Genomic DNA, 19,038 nt, shown 5'->3' on the forward strand with positions numbered 1-19,038 from the left:
TCATTCTCTATTAAAATGTTTAATTTTGGTTGTCTTAATCCACACTTCATACTTTTCAGAGGTTACGATCCCCAGAATTCCTGATGCCCAAAGGCCTAGGCTCAGGTTGGGGATTCTTACAAAGGTTTCACAGAACACAGTAGAGAAAGCCAGCATTATCTCAAACGAAGTTTGCATTCTCCAAGACAAGTACATTTAACTAAACCATCAACAATACATGTATACTCCATGAACATGTTTTTCTGCAATTGTTTATTTAGAAAGATTTTAAAGAAATTTGAAGTGACTGTGTCTGGGGGTAGTCTCTTTAGATGAAGAAAGTGCTAACAGTCACTATGGAAACCAAGACGCAGGCTACGAGGAGCAGAATCAGGCCTATACGACGATATTTTGAATGCTTCTCTTGTTCTTCTTCCTTCTTCAGTAAGGTATCAAAACCGGGTGTGTACATTTCTCCCAACCAAAACCGTAGGTCATTAGGATTTTCCTAAAAGAAAATTACATGGAGGATAGGATCAGTCAATGTTGCAGACTAACTGAGATTGCAGAATAAGAGAGTATAGGTAATCTACATCCATATTCCAAACCTTGAGTGAGGTTTAAGTGTCAGAGCTCTAATACCAGAGGCTAGGCTTCTCTGAACAGCTGCAACATGCAGCTACAGCCTCCTGGCTGACCAGGAATCCTCAGCTTCAACCTGTAGGTCTGCATGACGATTCACTGTTTACCGAATAAATTGCTCACACTCTAGGGTCACAAACACAAGAGTGTTTCTGCCATGTTTTTGCCAACTTAGTGTCTCTTACAATTTATAAACAGTGTGTGTCCATCAGGTTAGTGAGTTGAAATAAAATTAAAATTCCTTGCCTCAGATGATCTTGGGGGTTTTGATTTTGTTGGCATAGTAAGAATGAAGATGTTTGCTGAATTTTTCAGTAAATCCAGAAGCTGAGTTCCATGGAAGGAGGAGTAAGACTGAGAGTCCAAAGTCTTCTCTGTGCTTCTCAAATTTCTGGCCTTCCGTGTAGAGGGCTACAGCATGTTAGCATGAAGAAGCTCTGGCACTGTTAGCCTTCTGCATAAAGGACCCGATATATCCTTTCCCATCCTTATTTATCCCCATGTTTCTGATTCTTTCACAGGCCTTGTCTCCCTTTCCATACTACAGAATTGTCTTCAACTCAAATTTATCTCCTGTGTCCCAAAATCATCTGCAAACTCTACTGTCCATACATCTAAAACACACACACACACACACACAATTCCCTGTTGTCTCCTGCTATGTGTGTGTGTGTGTGTGTGTGTGTGTGTATGTGTGTACTCAGTCATGTCTGACTCTTTACAACCCCACTGACTGTAGCCCAACAGGCTATTCTGTCCATGGAATTTTCCAGGCAAGAATATTAGAGTAGGTAGTCATTCCCTTCTCCAGGGGATCTTCCCACACCAGGGATCTAACCCAACTATGTCTCTGTTGTCTCCTACATTGGCAGGTGGATTCTTTACCACTAGTACCACCTGGGAAGCCCTTATTTCAGTGCTAAAGATTCAGTGTCTATGCCTGGCATCTAGTAGACAAACAAACAATCTATGGTGAATGCTGAATCTCTATTTTCACAAATCCATTTCAAGATTTATTGTTTCTCATTTGGATTATTGCAATGGCTTGTAGCTGGGCTGCCCACCCCCTCTCGGCTTCTCTAGTCTCAGTGACTTCAGGTTAGCCAGCTTCCACGGCCAGGTAATGAATTAGCTTATTACCCTGGTAATAACGAGCTGGGTGGATTCGGTGATGACACTGTAACTCTTCCATCGCTTTTAGTTTCAAAGTCCAGTCTTAGGAAAGCTGTTAAAATAAAATTTGAATGATCTGTGCAGAAGGATAGACGATTTAAAAATCCTTGCCTGACTTCACTCTTATTTTCATTTTGTCTGTGTCCTAATCAGAGGCCTGCACTTTGCCTGCAAGGTTAATGCCTCATTCTTCAGTAAGAACTTCCATAATGGAGACTATCCACTCCCACATTCTGCTTATAGCTTGCGTTGGTAACTAAATATGGGATTTTTTTCTCCTTTTTTATTCATAAACTTAGTAATTCAGAAAAATGGGAGTGACCAAAAGCACATGGAACTTTCATGGCCTGTAAAGTAGTTGAAAAGGTTTCAGAAATTAAGTTGGACATTCCATGTGCTAATTAGGAGATGGGGTAGGGATGATGATGAAGTAAGTTGAATTGATGAGGTGTAAGAAGAGATACTTGGAGAAGGTAATGGCACCCCACTCCAGTACTCTTGCCTGGAAAATCCCATGGACAGAGGAGCCTGGTGGGCTGCAGTCCATGGGGTCGCTAGGAGTCAGACACGACTCAGTGACTTCACTTTCCCTTTTCACTTTCATGCATTGGAGAAGGAAATGGCAACCCACTCCAGTGTTCTTGCCTGGAGAATCCCAGGGACGGGGGAGCCTGGTGGGCTGCCGTCTCTGGGGTCGCACAGAGTCGGATACAACTGAAGTGACTTAGCAGCAGCAGCAAGAAGAGATACTAATACAAACCAAAGTTATGACTTTATGAGGTCTGCCCACCGGTCTCCAACCTGAGGGGCCTCTGCTCTGAGGTGAGTGGGCAGGTAACAGATGGGTGGGAAGAGGGCCAGCCTTGTTTTTAGTAAAGCAATATATACATCATATTCACATTCAGTCTTCCTAAACATGTCATGGTATTGCCGACAAAAAATTACCCCTTAGTGCCAATAACATTCAGTTTCTTTAGCCTTACATTTGAAGTTTATTTTGAATCTGTTTGTTGGCCTTATTTCCCCCATTTTTCTATTACTTTAGCTGTAGCTCTAGCAAAAATGGACTACCTATTGCTCTGACAAACTCTCTTACTCTCTTATATTTGTGCCTTTATTCTTGTTACTTCTGATAGAATAGAGCCTCTCCTCTCATGCAAACGACCCATGTCATCTGGAGTTCTACATATCCTTCAAGTCCAGCCTCAATGAACTTTTCCCCAAAGCTTTCTTATAATTCAATGTGACTTTGTCCTCTTTTGAATCTGCCCAGCACTTTCTACGAATCATATAGTCACTGTCTTCCTCTCTCTTGTCCTAGAGTTACTGCTTGTTGTTAATACTTCACTCAGATGAACTTTTGGAGGGCAAGAATATTCTTCTTTACAGTACCCTTGTCATTCATGTAAACAACAAAGAGAAGAACGGAGGCTCTAGCACCTAGTCAAGAAATGTCTGTGAACTATATCAATCTATCTTTCCTAGTGGTAGAAGGTTATTTCCTAGAGGTCTTGATATTTGGATTCCTGATTAAAAAACACAAGATTACTGTTGCTAGGGGGAAGCATCTGTTATGGAAACATCTCTGGAGAATAGGCTACGTTAAGGATGAGATACACTAAATCCACTGGGAGATAAAGAAACTTCAAAGATTCTGGACAATATTTAAAGGAGTGCACATTTGAGATTTTTTAAAATATAAGACTTTAAGGAAATGTAATGCTGTCTCCTTCAGAAGGAAAAGCCTGTAGGTGACTAGGGTATGAGGCTTAGGACAGACATACACTGTCACACTTGGAAAATGTCAGGCCTTTCTGGCCCTAGGACAGGCAGAGGCCAGCCAAGGTTGGGTAGGAATCCAGTCCACTCGGAAAACAGGGTCACCTTTCCCGCTTTTCAGGGATTCCTAGACTTTTTGAAGGGTGACACCAGGGGAAAGAAAAGGAAAAACTTGAGTTGGGTTTAAGCTGGGTGAATGAGTTCATTGCATACTTTTCCTGTGTTGAAATGCTTTTGTTTTGTTTTGTTACTGAGACACAGGAAAATGTCCAAAATGTAAATCTGCAATCTTAAATCACCGAGTAGGCTTGAAATAAAATGATCTTTGATGAGAACTGCCTTGCACAATGCCTAAGACACAGCAATTAATCAATATATTTGAAAAAATGTAGAATAAAGAACTCAGCTATTCACAAACATAAATGATCTCAAAACTAGGGGAAAACACTTAATCTTACAAATTGACTTTCACAAACTGATACCTTCCAGGTAAACCCTTCTTCTTGTCACATCATTTCTTTCTCTCTACACTGTAGTGATGCTGGTAACTGCTGAAATTATAAAACACATAAATAAACACAAATACTGACTAGGAGAGAGAAGGTAAAGCCAGAGGTCAAAATAACCTCAACTCTGGAGATTTTATGCCCAGTGAAGACTGCCTCTCACCTTAATACCCATTTCTTTTAGGATTATGTAACTGATCTCCGTCATCAATTAAAGGAGTTGATTCTTTGCCTTGAGTACCTTCAGATGCCCAGAGAGGTTGGTATGCAGGGAACGCTTGTCATATTCCTCAGCGGTCCATGAAGGATTCTTTTTTCTTTCTTCCATAGCTTCCTCAAAACTTACATCACCATATAGTGGGTTATTCTTCAGAACAGATGATAAGGATGGTGGGGGGCTCTCAACGGTGATGGTGCCCTTCACACTGGATCCCCTCACGTGTTGAGCAGTAATATTCTTCTTTTCTCTCTGTCAGGAAACACAGTAACAAAGTCTCTCTTACCAAGAGGTGATGATAGGGAAGGAAAATGTGAAATAACTATACCGGAAAGTTTAATGATTCTGCCTGGACCCAACAGATTAGGACAATGAATGAAGGAAGAATTCTAGGATCTAGTTTGACTTAGGATTCTATCACTGAGCTCTTTCTTTGCATGTGATCGTGTTCAGATTCAGTAATCATTCATTAAAATGCTATTTTACAATGACAGAGAAAGAACAGCATTCCTTAATTCAAACAGTAGAATTCTGAAGAAAGTAACTTTTCCCCAGATCATTTGCACTGAGATTTAATGACCTGTTACCTCTTTCTACTTGTGCATTCTATGACTTAAAAAAAAAAAAAATTAACATTGCGGTATTAATCCAGCAAAGTCAAGATTAAAAGGCATTTTATAGTTATGCTTTGGCTTTCATGGGAACTCCCTTGGGACTCCGATTTTAGATAGCTTGGAGAACTAGACTAACTTAGCATTGCCCTCTTATATGTCACTATAGACAGGCTGGGTATTGGATAGCTCTAATTCTAACTTTCAGATCTTTAAAAACTTAAAAATTAAACCATGATATACATGTAGAAAAGTACGTATGTAATAATGTAGAGTTCGATAAATTTTCACATATCAAATAAACCCAAGATACTACCAAAAAACAAACCATACCAGCATACCCCACACTGCCTTCTAATTACTCTTGGTTCCCCTCCCCAAGGATAATCAGTATCTCCAGAATCCCCATCACAGGTCAGTCTGTACTCATTTATATAAATGGATTATACAAAAACAATGTGGTTTTTCTGTGTCTGGTATGACCTTCATATTTTTACTTTGCCTTTTTTTCCCCTTATGACTACAAACCTATTATGAAGATAGAAAAATTTCAGATTAAAATTTATTCATTGACCAAATAAACTGGAGAAGAAACAGAAAGCCTGTAGAGTAATGTCTTATTTATCATAGGGCATCAAGGGAAAGGAATTCCACATAAGTTAATTTTCAGAACACTTAGGTTTGACTCTTAAGAACTAGTGACACATTTCATTATCTTACAGCAATTTTTCAATAAATGTGTTTCACATATTTCAGCCTTCCTAATCAGAGAAGTTTCAGTAGTAATTAATATTTTTCTGAGTTATATTTATAATCATCAGTGCACTGATTCCCTCATATCTATTGGGGTATATAGGTCACATAGCAAAGTTGTAAACTAATATATGTAGCTCCTTCTGAAATGGCTGGTAGCCCCCCCAAAATCATCTAGATAAAGGGTACCTTCATTCATATTCTCTTTGGCCTTAAGTTTCCCTAATTTTCTTAATCCAGACTTTTTTTAGATAGGTAGAGATCAACTTGGAGGTCTTATCTGACTTTATTAGATTGCTGGTCTGTTCAAAATCAATTTATATTCTATAATACTAAAGTTTGCAATGAAATAATAAATCATCTTGACTTAGCATTCATCTTTAAGATGGATGAAACTCATGAAAAATGTTTCTGGAACTGAGAAAAAACAATTTGATATAAAATTTAGATAGTTTAAGTTTAGCATAATTCTGACTCAAGTTTTTTGCTTCAAGGCTAGATATCTGTGATCTTCTTTGAAGAGAAATAATCCTTCTGATGTTGAAAAATTGGCTTTGTCTGTTTTCTTGCCTGCGTGACTATTCCTTGAGTTTCCTAAATAAGAAACCTCTATAAATCAGAAAAATAGTTTTAGGGGTTAAGAAAAAAACACAATACCCTCTATTACAATGTATACAAACCTTGAAAAACTAATATACAAAAGATAGAAAAAATAATCAGAGCTACTTTTAAAAGAACATTCAAGGTCTTAATTCTAAACAGTATTCTTGAATGTTTGAGGTTTAGAATTTAGTGCCATTTTTTGCACTGTATGACAATTTCATGTCTGAAGGACATGTGAAGGGAAAATTAATAGAATAGTTTTATTAAGAATTTTATGGAAGAAACAGAATTACTAATTGTGGTTGAGGTTCTTCTATATTTTGATAAACTAAAAAAAAATCTCTTCAGAAAGAAAACCAAAGCATGTCTTTGATTTTAATTTTTCACTCTACATTTTACATGGACTACATTTATCAAAAGGAAGCACAATAGTAATTTCATTATTTTAACAATATGGGCTGTAAAGTTAAAAAAATACTGTTTAAGTAAATAAGCTTCAAAGCTTACCTAGGCTTTTCTGTATTAACCATTACTTTGTCCACATATCCTTTATACACTTTAGTCAATATTTATGCCATTTATGTATAAGTAAACTATCATTTAATAAAAAGAATAAAATAGACTTTCAACAGACAAATACTGAGAGTATACAATTAATAGGCCAATAAAGAAGGAATTTCTAAAAAATATACTTCAGGAAGAAGAAACCTGATATTAGGGAAGGTTAAGATGTATAAGAATAAATGCTAGGAAAAACAAAGAAAAAGAACAAAAGGAAAAAAAAAAAGCTGATGAATATAGACAGAAATCTAAGCAAGCACTGATTTTATGGTAAAATAGAAATAATAATCACTAATTTGTGAGTTTTAAGAGAAACCTAAAACTAAACAGTGAAATCTTTAACAGTTATATTTGATTGGGAAAGTTCTTTTCTTCTTTCTGGCCACAAAGCACGTGGGATCTTCGTCGCTTAACAAGAGGTTGAACCCATAGCTCCCGCAGTGGAAGTGTAGACCCTTGGGCCACTTGAGAAGTCCTTAATTATGAAATTTTAAGAAATAAGTTCTCTTAGAGGATGGAGATACTACTTAAAAATAGAGAAAGAAGATGTAGATTCTAAATCAGTAGAGCAGAAGATGATGACAGAAAGTTAATCTAAAAGATAAAAAACCTGAAACAAAGAATACAGAGGAGAAAATCTTAGGAAACAGAAAAAAAGTGGAAACAATCATGTTAAATAAATAGATGAAACCCTCTAAATAACAGAGACCTCATATGAGATTTTTAAAATACTTAAAATACAGGAACTCAGAAAAAGTGAGAGTGAAAGCACATAAAAATATATAGCAGGCAAATATAAACAAAGAAGAGCTGGTGGTGTGACAGGTTAAATCCTCACCAATGTGTTTTCCCTTTCTGAGCACAAGGCATGACCGCCTTCCTCAGCCTGTTTGACGTTCAACTGGGCCCACTCTTTCTAGTAGTTGATGTGGGGTCAAAAGTAACAGAGATCATTTCCAGGCCAAGCCCCTGAATTCTCCAACAAGATTTTTTGGCTCACCTGTCCTCACTTCTCATTTGTTATTATATCACTGTAAGCAAGGATTTTGAGCTGGCAGAGCTATACAAGATGAAAGAACTTCAAGCTCTGGGATACTGCTTGGAAAAGAGCTGCCCAACCCCTGCCCACCTCGCCAACCTATCTGTCCTTTCTCAGACTTTCCATGCACAAGAATGTTTTTCTTCTTTTTAGTTATTGATATTTTGTCATCATAGTGTGGCCTAGCCTACATTCCCCTTAGTACAGAAAGTGATCACTTGAAATTCTACAACTGTTGGCATTGGCTTAGCAGTTAAGAGAGGGATGAGAGGAGTATCAGAAGCTGGATGGATGGCTCTTCATAGCATACAGTGAGAACTGTTTGGTGTGTTATCTGTGGTCGTTTGGAATCTAATCCCCTGTAGCTCTATGAGGGATAAGTAATACACGCACAAGGATCAGAGTATTGCTGTATTATAAGAAAGAGATGAAATGATAGAAAGAGCTGAATTGTTTGCAAGAAAAAAAGAGAGAAACTATGGAAATTTGATGCCTTCTATTGTTAAAAATCTGACTGTTTATAGACTCCAAACACAATTTGAGCCAAAAGAAAAAAAAAAAAAAAGCCCATTTAAATTTCCTAGTAGAATGAAGCGACTCAGGATAGAGGTCACGTCAGGGTGTGGTTTCATAACTATTACTCCTGACTGTCTCCAGGCATTTGTCATTGAGTCAAAGGAGGAGAAATGGAGGCAGAAAAGCAAACCGTTAAAGCCTATTTGAGATCAACGCCTTCAAAGAACTTAAGGTGTACTTACTGACATATAGAAGTGACCACAACAAAATAGAAATGATTACGTTAATATATAGCTCACACTAAGTTTTATAAGAAATGTTTTACTAGAGAAACCACAAGCCTAGACCTAAAAGTTTTTAAGATTGTTAAAAATTACAGACAAAACCAACAAAACAACAGTAACCCGATGCCTCCAAATATGGATGTATTTATTATTAATGGATTAATAGGAGTGAATTTTGAAGCCTCTACAGCCTTGAGGGTGTCCCTCTGTGATATGGCAAAAAACTTTGATGAACAAGGGAATGTTTCCTAGTGCGCTGGACCAGGAACTCTAGAGAACAATGCCCCAGGATATCTTCTAAAGAGGAGAGTCCTGGCCTAATCCATCTTCCCCACCATCAAGGAAGGAGGGCCACATGAACTATTCCCAGTAGAATCTCAGAATTACTTTGGAGCAGTGTCTGCGTTCTTTCATTTTTCCCATTCAGGAAGGAAGAATTTCTGCAGTAACTGCATTTCTAGTGCAGCAAAGATTATAGGACCGTGTGGATGGGGCACTGGATAAACTTAGTCACTGCCTCTGGTGAGGGATGAATATTGGTCAGATTAAGAATATAGTCACCATGAAATAATAAAGCAGGAGAGATCAATAAATATTAAAAGAAAATAACCCATATATATGATGGAATGAATCAATGATATTGAAAGCTGTTTCTTTTTGAAAAGGTTCAGTTCAGTTCAGTGGCTCAGTCGTGTCTGACTCTTGTGACCCCATGGACTGTAGCATATCATGTTCACAAATTGGGAAAAATCAAGATTATAAGGATTTCCATTTTCCCCAATGTGGTCTACACTTAACAATGTAATTCCTATCATAATCATAATGCAAACGGGATATTTTGTTTGTATTTCACATGTGAGCCCACAGACAACTTTTCCTAGAAAGTTGCTCCCCACTGTTCATATTAATTCTGTTTTCCAAATTACTAAATGGTCACCTTTATGAAGCACAGATTTGATCATGTGATTCTCTTAAAATTTTCCATCAACCCCTCCAAACTTTCAGGATAAAATTTGAAATCTCATACCACACGCATCAAGCCTTCCCAGTCTGACCCAGACCTCTCTTGGAACCTCTTCTTCGGCCTTCCCCTCCAAGTAACCAGGGCTCTGGAGCCCCACATGTGCTCCTGTGACACACACCGTGCTTTAATAAGGTTTCAGTGCCAGAGGCATTTGGGTCTCATTGAGGAGCAGTGATGGGACAAAGCGGGTGATGCTTCTGGCAGCACTGTCACCCAAGGGGGAATTTCTGACCCCACTGGAGATTTTGTAAATTACATAAATTTAGCATAACTTGATAAAATCATGTTCTGATAACTGCAAGTAAAATTCTGAGCAACTCAATGATGCTCCTACTTCCTAGACAATAATTTACGGACCTCAAAATGCCGACAACATTTTGCCCAAATATAAGCTTATACAGGCTGCTCTTATTGAAATAGGATATGGAATACTTGAATAGAGACAGTCCTGGAGAAGGCATGACATGTGTGTTCACACACAGATTGTGAAATATAGTTTTGATACACAAAAACAAAGCTGAGGGAGAAAGAAAAAATATTAGAATTTAAAGGGAAAAGAGAGCTTTAAGACTGAAAAAAAAAAAGTGAGCAAAGGTGATTAGGAAATACACCCAGGAAATGACCTTGTCTAGAAACCAAGGGAAGAGCAACCTCCTTAGCTTTGATCTTCTGCTCTAGTTCATAGGTATAGTACAGAAATCCCCTGGGTTCTCAAACAGACATCATAAAAGCCAGGAAAAGATATAACAAATAGATTAGTCTAGAAAGATTCTGAAGTCTAACTGCTAATCAGAAGAAAAATCCCACTACAGTATCTGAAAAAATATATTTTATCATTTATACCAAAAGAAAAGGAATTATTTTTTTTTTTACCTTCCTCTATAAAGGGATTGTGGAGAAGGCACTGGCACCCCACTCCAGTACTCTTGCCTGGAAAATCCCATGGATGGAGGAGCCTGGTAGGCTGCAGTCCATGGGGTCGCTAAGAGTCAGACATGACTGAGCGACTTCACTTTCACTTTTCACTTTCATGCATCGGAGAAGGACGTGGCAACCCACTCCACTGTTCTTGCCTGGAGAATCCCAGGGACGGGGGAGCCTGGTGGGCTGCCGTCTATGGGGTCGCACAGAGTCGGACACAACTGAAGTGACTTAGCAGCAGCAGCAACAGCATAAAGGGACTGGCAGAAATATTTGGAATATAATTCCAAGTGCCTTCATCAAATACATGCCCCCAATTATTTCAACAACCAGAAATATTAGATTTTGGCAAAAGTTTGTTCATTGCATTGAGAAGAACTTTATCAAGAAGCCTTATTTCTCTAGTGAAAGAATTAAAGAAAAAGTATAAATCTAGTTAAATCAAGAAGTACCTGCTTGTACTCTTTACCTGCAGATACAGGTGACCTGTGTATGCATGTTCACAAAGGGAATGAACAGTGTCCTGAGATGCTGGCGTGCCTGGGGACATCCTTGCTTACTTTCCTATATGCATGGTATTGCTTCTGCTCATATAAAATGGCTTAGAAAATTGCCTCTGAAGGTGGAATGTGAATTTTTTTGAAATTCATAAAACATAAATCATGGATATAAATACACTACTTTTTTTTTCCTTCTTGCTGCACTGCGCAGCGTGTGAAATCTTAGTTCCCCAACCTGGCTCCTGCAGTGGAAGCAAAGTCTTAGCCACTGGACTGCCAGGGAAGTCCCTAGAAGGTCTCTTGTTTCAACTGTTCGGTTACTACCAGTGTTGAGGGCAATGTTTGTAGGTGAAGTCCTTTGACATTTCTTGAGGTAGGCTTAATTCTAAATACTATGTACCTGGGGTGGGGACGGATGGACTATGAGCCAAAAAGGTAAGCTAACACAACTCTGAAATTTGTGTGGATTTCATGGAAGTATATAATCTAACTGCTTGATTTGGCCAGAGAGCTTGATAGAAGTACTGACTACACCCTCTAACATGCACACACACACACACACCCCTCCATCCACGGTATATATCAAAGAATGCAAGTGGTCTTATCTGCTATTCCAAATTCTAATGATAGGCTAATTTAAACACATTTGGGGATACTATTGATAGCAAATGACGACATGATGCCCATTTCTTATTCTCTTAAAGGAAACTCTGTCAGTTGCTTTTACCTTATTTGCTCTCACTTTTAAGGAACTACGTAAAGTGAATACTACACTAATTTTGCAAGTGGAAATACTAAAGCATGGACTGAATAAGGGCGATAATTGATGCCTCTCAGACTGGTTTATTGTGGATTTGAGACAAGAAACCAAGCTTCAAATCTCCTATTCAATGTTCTTCAATTGGCTTAATGTGTCCCCACAGAGTGAGACATGAAGCCCACAAGGTGAGGGTTTTAAATTAAGAGCTACTGACAGCTGCCTGCCACCTCTCGAAGCCCTGGTACCTTAGTCCACCTGGTGTATTCAGTGCCCTTATTCCAGGTATCACCATAGAGACTTACAACTTTCATACATTCTTTTCTTTTAGATTTGTTTTTTTACCAATGAATATTACCACTCTTGGATTTTTAAGACCCAACCAAGGAGAGAAGCATTATTTATTGACATACTGCAATCTAAAGTAGCAAATATAATTGTTTTTACTCATGTGAGCCACATGTACCCAACTAACTAAATTTGTAATTGATCTACTTCTTCCCTGCAAACATTATTTAGTAGTGTATCGGCCTTTATTCAGTCATTAGACATTTCTTTTTAGGGTAAAGTTATAACGAAATCAAGTTTATTTATAGTTTGCGATTACCAACGACACATTCAAAGACATAGGAAACAGATTTTTACATCCTTGGTTTGCCCTGTAAAACTATTTCTATACCTCAGGGCCTGTGGGGAAAAAAATGCCCTTTAAAACTCGCATTTCATTCAGGTTTAGGAACAACATTCACGGAGCTTTAAATTGTGAAATTCCACATGAAGGAAACAGGTCAACTCCAGTACTAAACAAAAGATGTTAGATCGGTGTGTTCCAACCTCAAAGGAATTTATTGGATATGTTTTCTTAGACTAAACTTCATAGCACAGGAGGGCCAAGGTATTCTAAGCTGACTTTTGAATTATTTTAGTTCATGATATAAACAGTAAGAAAGACAAAGGAGGAATTTCATCACATTTAACTTAAACTAAGCAAAACACACAAAAAGCAGCCATCAAAAAGGTGTGTATGGATAGGTTTTGAAAATTACCAAAAGGAAGGATGTAAAATTTTTTAAAAGTCGGTTGTCATAACAGGCTGCCTTACAATGGAAATGAATTAAAAACCTCATAGGTGGAGGAAACACTTACATAACTATCCAAGTGTACTTGATTCTGAATGATCTCATGATAAAGGTCCCGAGAAGCCCACAAACACACCACAAAGGAGTCACTTTACACCAGGACTCATGAGTAGCAACTGTTTCTTAAAAGAAAACAAATTTCTGTTCAGGGAATTTGAACCACTCCAAAGGATTTAATGATTTGCAGGGGTTTGTAGGTCATTCACATCTGTTCTGAAATGAAATGCTTCTTCCTGTTTCTAAATGGACTAACCCTTAACCCCGTTAGCCCTCATGTCTTAAAACAAAGATTATTCCTATTTCATGAGCTGTGCAACACTCAGGGCCTTTATGTTTCTTTCAGCACATGGAACTCATCAGTTGTATCCTTCTCTTGTGGTTAGCAAAAAAGAAGATGCAGAAGAGAGCAAGAAATGAAGTCTGGGTTTGAAGATTGCTTGTTAAGTCTTGTCTACATGGATACCCGCTGAAACAAAGAGCCTCTACAAAAACAGCCAGCACCTTTCTCAGGTAGAGAGTTCCCTCTATTTTCTTTCTTTCCATCATTAGGTTTCCATTGTTTCACTGTTTGAGTTTCTTTGCCACAAGATGAAAGGGAGCCAGTCTAAATGAGGTGGAAGCAAGATTCAGTTGTCTTAGAGGCCATGTATGAGGCCACAGTGTAATCTTCGGATGCTTTATGCCTAGACTACACCAGAAGACAGAGGTGGGGTTCCACCCAGAGCCTTATCTGCAAATGTAGTAATTGATCTGAAAACATCTGAAGGGAAGGCTAGGCAAAAATTTAAAAAGAAGACAGTAGGAGAAGCTGGGGCATGAAGGAAAATGAATGGCTGGGATAGTTCATAGAGTTGATCAAGTGACCAGAGAAAGTCTCCTTCCCTTGACGAAGAGAGAAAGCCCCTTTCTATGGCAAGAGTGAGCAGCTACCCTGTACTCTGTTGCCTGTAGCTTTTTTGCACAAATGATGAAGTGGCAGATGCCGAGAAGGCAGCAAGCCCCCATCCGCATATATACGTGCTCCCAGACCTTACCTGTGAGTAGACGAGGTTTTGCCAGTGTTGTGCGGCAGGGTAATTCCCTCCCGGAAACCTCACCAGGCTGGCCTGGAGAAGGGCTGAGTTCCTCATTAAAGACTTCACATCGAGCTGCAGGAACTTGTCAGGATGGTTGTTATTTGGCAAAACAGAGAGATCCATGCCTCCCTGCATCTATAGTGGAAAACAGAGGTGAGCAAGGCTGCTGCTCTCAGAGTGGTCCATTATTAATGAGCCTGAGGGTGCCCGCCGGGCGTGTGAAACACGGCTGTGGGCTGTGCTCAGAAACCACTCTCAAAATGACAGCTCAAGTGTGCTCCATGGGACAGTGGAGCACCCTGACTTACCCTTCACACTACACACACACTCTCTCTCTCTCTATCCCCTCGGATGCTTGAATGGAACATCTGCGCCCATACTTATTCAATTGTAAAGGATGAATGAAGATGCGTCTTCATACAGAAATAACAGCTTAAGCAGAAATACTCTTTGGATCAAGGCTACCAGAATTTCAGGGTCCCAGTCCATAATTTGGAGCATATGCTACAGTCACCTGTAGACAGGCGTTAATTGATACTTCTCTTTGAACACTGCTGAGCTGACCCAGCTGGATTGGCCTTGTCTCCACAGCCTCACATGTGATATGCAGGATCTTGTTTCTTCTCATGTTTTGACTCCCAGAGTCTCAGGGTTATGTGAAACCTAACCGTGCTTAGGTTGTCAGCCTCAGCTTGAGGGGGAAATAGCAAGAATTTGCTTGATCGTTTGCTACAGTAATTTAGTGCCCCAAACTACTGCCTTGGTCCATTCGCTTTCTGAGATCTCTTTGACTCTGCTCTTAGCTGTTCACAAAGCAGACTTGGAAAGGGAGGAGAATATGGCGGCTGGGTTTGGATGACATGCAGTCCTCAGTGAACCCATCTGCCATTCAATGAGACAAGGTGGGAGTGGGGTTATGGAGATTATCTCAAGCCAGGAAGTTATGATGACTTTAAGGTAGATAAGCTCTCTCATTACAAGCCACTCTGTCTCTGGCAAACCATACTTCTCACCAGGAAAATATGGATTTTCATCTAGAAAAAGAGAAGGCAAAGGATAGACACATCAGCAGTGTTTAAAAGACACAGCCTGTTATGTTTGTGCCTCAGATGCAAACCCATCTGATTCAGCAGGAAGGATTTTCTTACAAAGGTAATGGGGTTACATGCGGAATATATCAGCACCAGATTTCAGAAGAGTGCCCTATGGCTTATTAGACTCAGCAGCCAGGATGTTCTCGAATCAAGCAGACGCTAGAGAGTCCTTCCCTTCTTCATGGCAATAAACATGAGGGTATTGAAAAAAATCATGTGTCCTACTGATAGTTGTAAACTGGATTAAACAACCAGTGTTTTCCGCAATAATTTTTGGACCCAAACTCTATCACTGTCTTACAATACTTAAAATATTTGTTTTTTAAATCAGTACACTTACCAGAGAAAGTAAAAAGGACTTCATATGACAGTTGATAACAAAAGAGTTAAATCATCAGTGTTTGAAGAATCAAGTGTGTTATGTGTCTGTACATGTCCTTGGTACTCTCTGGACTTCTCTGGCTGCTGCCAGAACACATCTAATGAACAAATATTTCTCAGGCTGTTTGCTTTTCCTAAAAGATTCTTTGGGGAATAACACACATCTTCAAGAAGAACCTTACTTCTCTTTGGCTCTCTACATTGGCAAGTGGAGACACAAAACCCAGATCCAAATATATTTGATTAGATCCTTTCCTTAGCCAAAGTATGAGGTAGGTGAAATGAGCCATCGGTTTTCCTTAGGCGTCCTTCCTTTTAGATTCCTCCACTGTGCTCTAGATGCTCAGAAGTTTGTATACTATCTCCTTCCTTTTATAAGTTCAGTTTCAGACTGCCCATCTTCTCCCACCATCCTTTGTCTACCATCACTCCTAAACCATCAGTTCTTATTTTTCACTACTATCCCTACGGGTAGCCTACATGACTGACAATCAGAAAATCACGTTTTCTCCTCCCGCTTCTGCTATGGGCCAAGCCCCACTCTCACTCCACCCCTAAATCATGCCTCTGTTGAGGCCAGTCCTTCTGCCTAAAATCATTTCTTCCCAACCCTGGATGTTGACCACTTCCCAATTATACATCACGGGCCATGGCTGACACCCAGCCTTTCACAGAAACTTCACATATTTTCTCTAATAAGAGAAATGATTTTTTCTTCCTTTGAAATTTCAGAGTAATCTGTTTGCCCTCTTACTATCTTTTGTTTGATAATATATTTCTCTCTTTTAGTTTATGAGCCGCTCTACTGGATACATCATGAAAGAGCAGCCTTATTGGATGCTCCCATCCTCACATGAATCATGTCTGAAGAACCTCACAAAGCCGTTTGCTCAATAAATAATGGTGGCTGTTACAGGAGACAGGGATCAAGACCATTCCCATAGAAAAGAAATGCAAAAAAGCAAAATGGCTGTCTGGGGATGCCTTACAAATAACTGTGAAAAGAAGAGAAGTGAAAAGCAAAGGAGAAAAGGAAAGATATAAACACCTGAATGCAGAGTTCCAAAGAATAGCAAGAAGAGATAAGAAAGCCTTCTTCAGCGATCAATGCAAAGAAATAGAAGAAAATAACAGAATGGGAAAGACTAGGGATCTCTTCAAGAAAATCAGAGATACCAAAGGAACATTTCATGCAAAGATGAGCTTGATAAAGGACAGAAATGGTATGGACCTAACAGAAGCAGAAGATATTAAGAAGAGATGGCAAGAATACACAGAAGAACTGTACAAAAAAGATCTTCACGACCCAGATAATCACGATGGTGTGATCACTAACCTAGAGCCAGACATCCTGGAATGTGAAGTCAAGTGGGCCTTAGAAAGCATCACTACAAACAAAGCTAGTGGAGGTGATGGAATTCCAGTTGAGCTATTCCAAATCCTGAAAGATGATGCTGTGAAAGTGCTGCACTCAACATGCCAGCAAATTTGGAAAACTCAGCAGTGGCCACAGGACTGGAAAAGGTCAGTTTTCATTCCAATCCCAAAGAAAGGCAATGCCAAAGAATGCTCAAACTACCGCACAATTGCACTCATCTCACACGCTAGTAAAGTAATGCTCAAAATTCTCCAAGCCAGGCTTCAGCAATATGTGAGCCGTGAACTTCCTGATGTTCAAGCTGGTTTTAGAAAAGGCAGAGGAACCAGAGATCAAATTGCCAACATCCGCTGGATCACAGAAAAAGCAAGAGAGTTCCAGAAAAACATCTATTTCTGCTTTATTGACTATGCCAAAGCCTTTTACTATGTGGATAAAAATAAACTGTGGAAAATTCTGAGAGATGGGAATACCAGACAACCTGATCTGCCTCTTGAGAAATCTGTATGCAGGTCAGGAAGCAACAGTTAGAACTGGACATGGAATAACAGACTGGTTCCAAATAGGAAAAGGAGTTCATCAAGGCTGTATATTGTCACCCTGTTTATTTAACTTATATGCAGAGTACATCATGAGAAACACTGGACTGGAAGAAACACAAGCTGGAATCAAGATTGCCCGGAGAAATATCAATAACTCAGATATGCAGATGACACCACCCTTATGGCAGAAAGTGAAGAGGAACTCAAAAGCCTCTTGATGAAAGTGAAAGTGGAGAGTGAAAAAGTTGCCTTAAAGCTCAACATTCAGAAAACAAAGATCATGGCATCCGGTCCCAGCACTTCATGGGAAATAGATGGGGAAACAGTGGAAACAGTGTCAGACTTTACTTTTCGGGGCTCCAAAATCACTACGATGGTGACTGCAGCCATGAAATTAAAAGACGCTTACTCCTTGGAAGGAAAGTTATGACCAACCTAGATAGCATATTGAAAAGCAGAGACATTACTTTGCCAACAAAGGTCCGTCTAGTCAAGGCTATGGTTTTTCCTGTGGTCATTTACGGATGTGAGAGTTGGACTGTGAAGAAGGCTGAGCACTGAAGAATTGATGCCTTTGAACTGTGGTGTTGGAGAAGACTCTTCAGATTCTCTTGGACTGCAAGGAGATCCAACCAGTCCATTCTGAAGGAGATCAGCCCTGGGATTTCTTTGGAAGGAATGATGCTAAAGCTGAAACTCCAGTATTTTGGCCACCTCATGTGAAGAGTTGACTCATTGGAAAAGACTCTGAGGCTGGGAGGGATTGGGGGCAGGAGGAGAAGGGGACGACAGAGGATGAGATGGCTGGAGGGCATCACTGACTTGATGGACGTGAGTCTGAGTGAACTCCGGGAGTTGGTGATGGACAGGGAGGCCTGGCGTGCTGGGATTCATGGGGTCACAAAGAGTCGGACAGGACTGAGCGACTGATCTGATCTGATCTGACCTCTTTCAGAGCCCTAAAAGGGCTCTCCTCTGACTGGAAACTGATAATGCAATTACATTAGATTAAAAAATGGCTTAGTGCTCTGCTTTTCATCAATCATGCACAGTGAAAAAAGGATCCCACTGCTAAATATATTTATGACATACTCCATAGTCTCTTCTCATCGTTTATAATGCACAGACTCACACGGAAGAATGAGAAGTTCCACATAATTAATGCTGCCGCTGCTGCTGCTGCTAAGTTGCTTCAGTCGTGTCCAATTCTGTGCAACCCCATAGACGGCAGCCCACCAGGCTCCCCCGTCCCTGGGATTCTCCAGGCAAGAACACTGGAGTGGGTTGCCATTTCCTTCTCCAATGTCATTAATGCTAGATTTTCCCAAATTTATTTGATCACTTAACACCCATTTCATTGTTCTCCTTTCAACACTACAAAAAATTGACCTGAGAGTGATTGGATAAATACTGTCTTAGGGCTTCTATTTCTTCATTGTCACTAACACCCTCATTCTCGAGGAACAGAGTATAAATAAATATAAGTAGCTATACTGTAGGAATAATCTGGTAGAGACCTGGATATCTGGGCCTTCTCGACTCTTACCATGCACCTAATCATTT

The 19,038-nt window shown here is 39.6% G+C and overlaps 1 protein-coding gene and 1 long non-coding RNA gene across 3 annotated transcripts; one reads left to right on the top strand and one right to left on the bottom strand.

Annotated features, from left to right (window-relative positions):
• Positions 1-235: 235 nt before the first annotated feature.
• Positions 236-15,109, bottom strand: MINAR2 (membrane integral NOTCH2 associated receptor 2). 2 transcript variants are annotated; one of them, XM_086410487.1, is made up of 4 exons: positions 14,595-15,109; positions 14,039-14,215; positions 4,321-4,548; positions 236-487 (listed from the first exon to the last, which is right to left on the bottom strand). In XM_086410487.1, the coding sequence occupies exons 1-4, from the start codon at positions 14,706-14,708 to the stop codon at positions 308-310; spliced, it is 699 nt and encodes a 232-aa protein (XP_086266613.1). In that variant the 5' UTR covers positions 14,709-15,109; the 3' UTR covers positions 236-307. The 2 variants fall into 2 exon arrangements, with proteins under 2 accessions (XP_086266613.1, XP_086266612.1); XM_086410486.1 differs by lacking the exon at positions 14,595-15,109 and having other exon boundaries at positions 351-487; positions 4,243-4,548; positions 14,039-14,532.
• Positions 12,949-18,569, top strand: LOC147368929 (uncharacterized). The gene is made up of 2 exons (XR_015166918.1): positions 12,949-13,514; positions 16,345-18,569. It is a non-coding gene; the product is annotated as an uncharacterized LOC147368929 (long non-coding RNA).
• Positions 18,570-19,038: the final 469 nt, after the last annotated feature.

This window comes from Bos grunniens, chromosome 7 (genome assembly GCF_055505025.1).
Source record: "Bos grunniens cultivar Pamir isolate PY7600 chromosome 7, Bosgru_T2T1.0, whole genome shotgun sequence".
Lineage (NCBI taxonomy): Eukaryota > Metazoa > Chordata > Mammalia > Artiodactyla > Bovidae > Bos > Bos grunniens.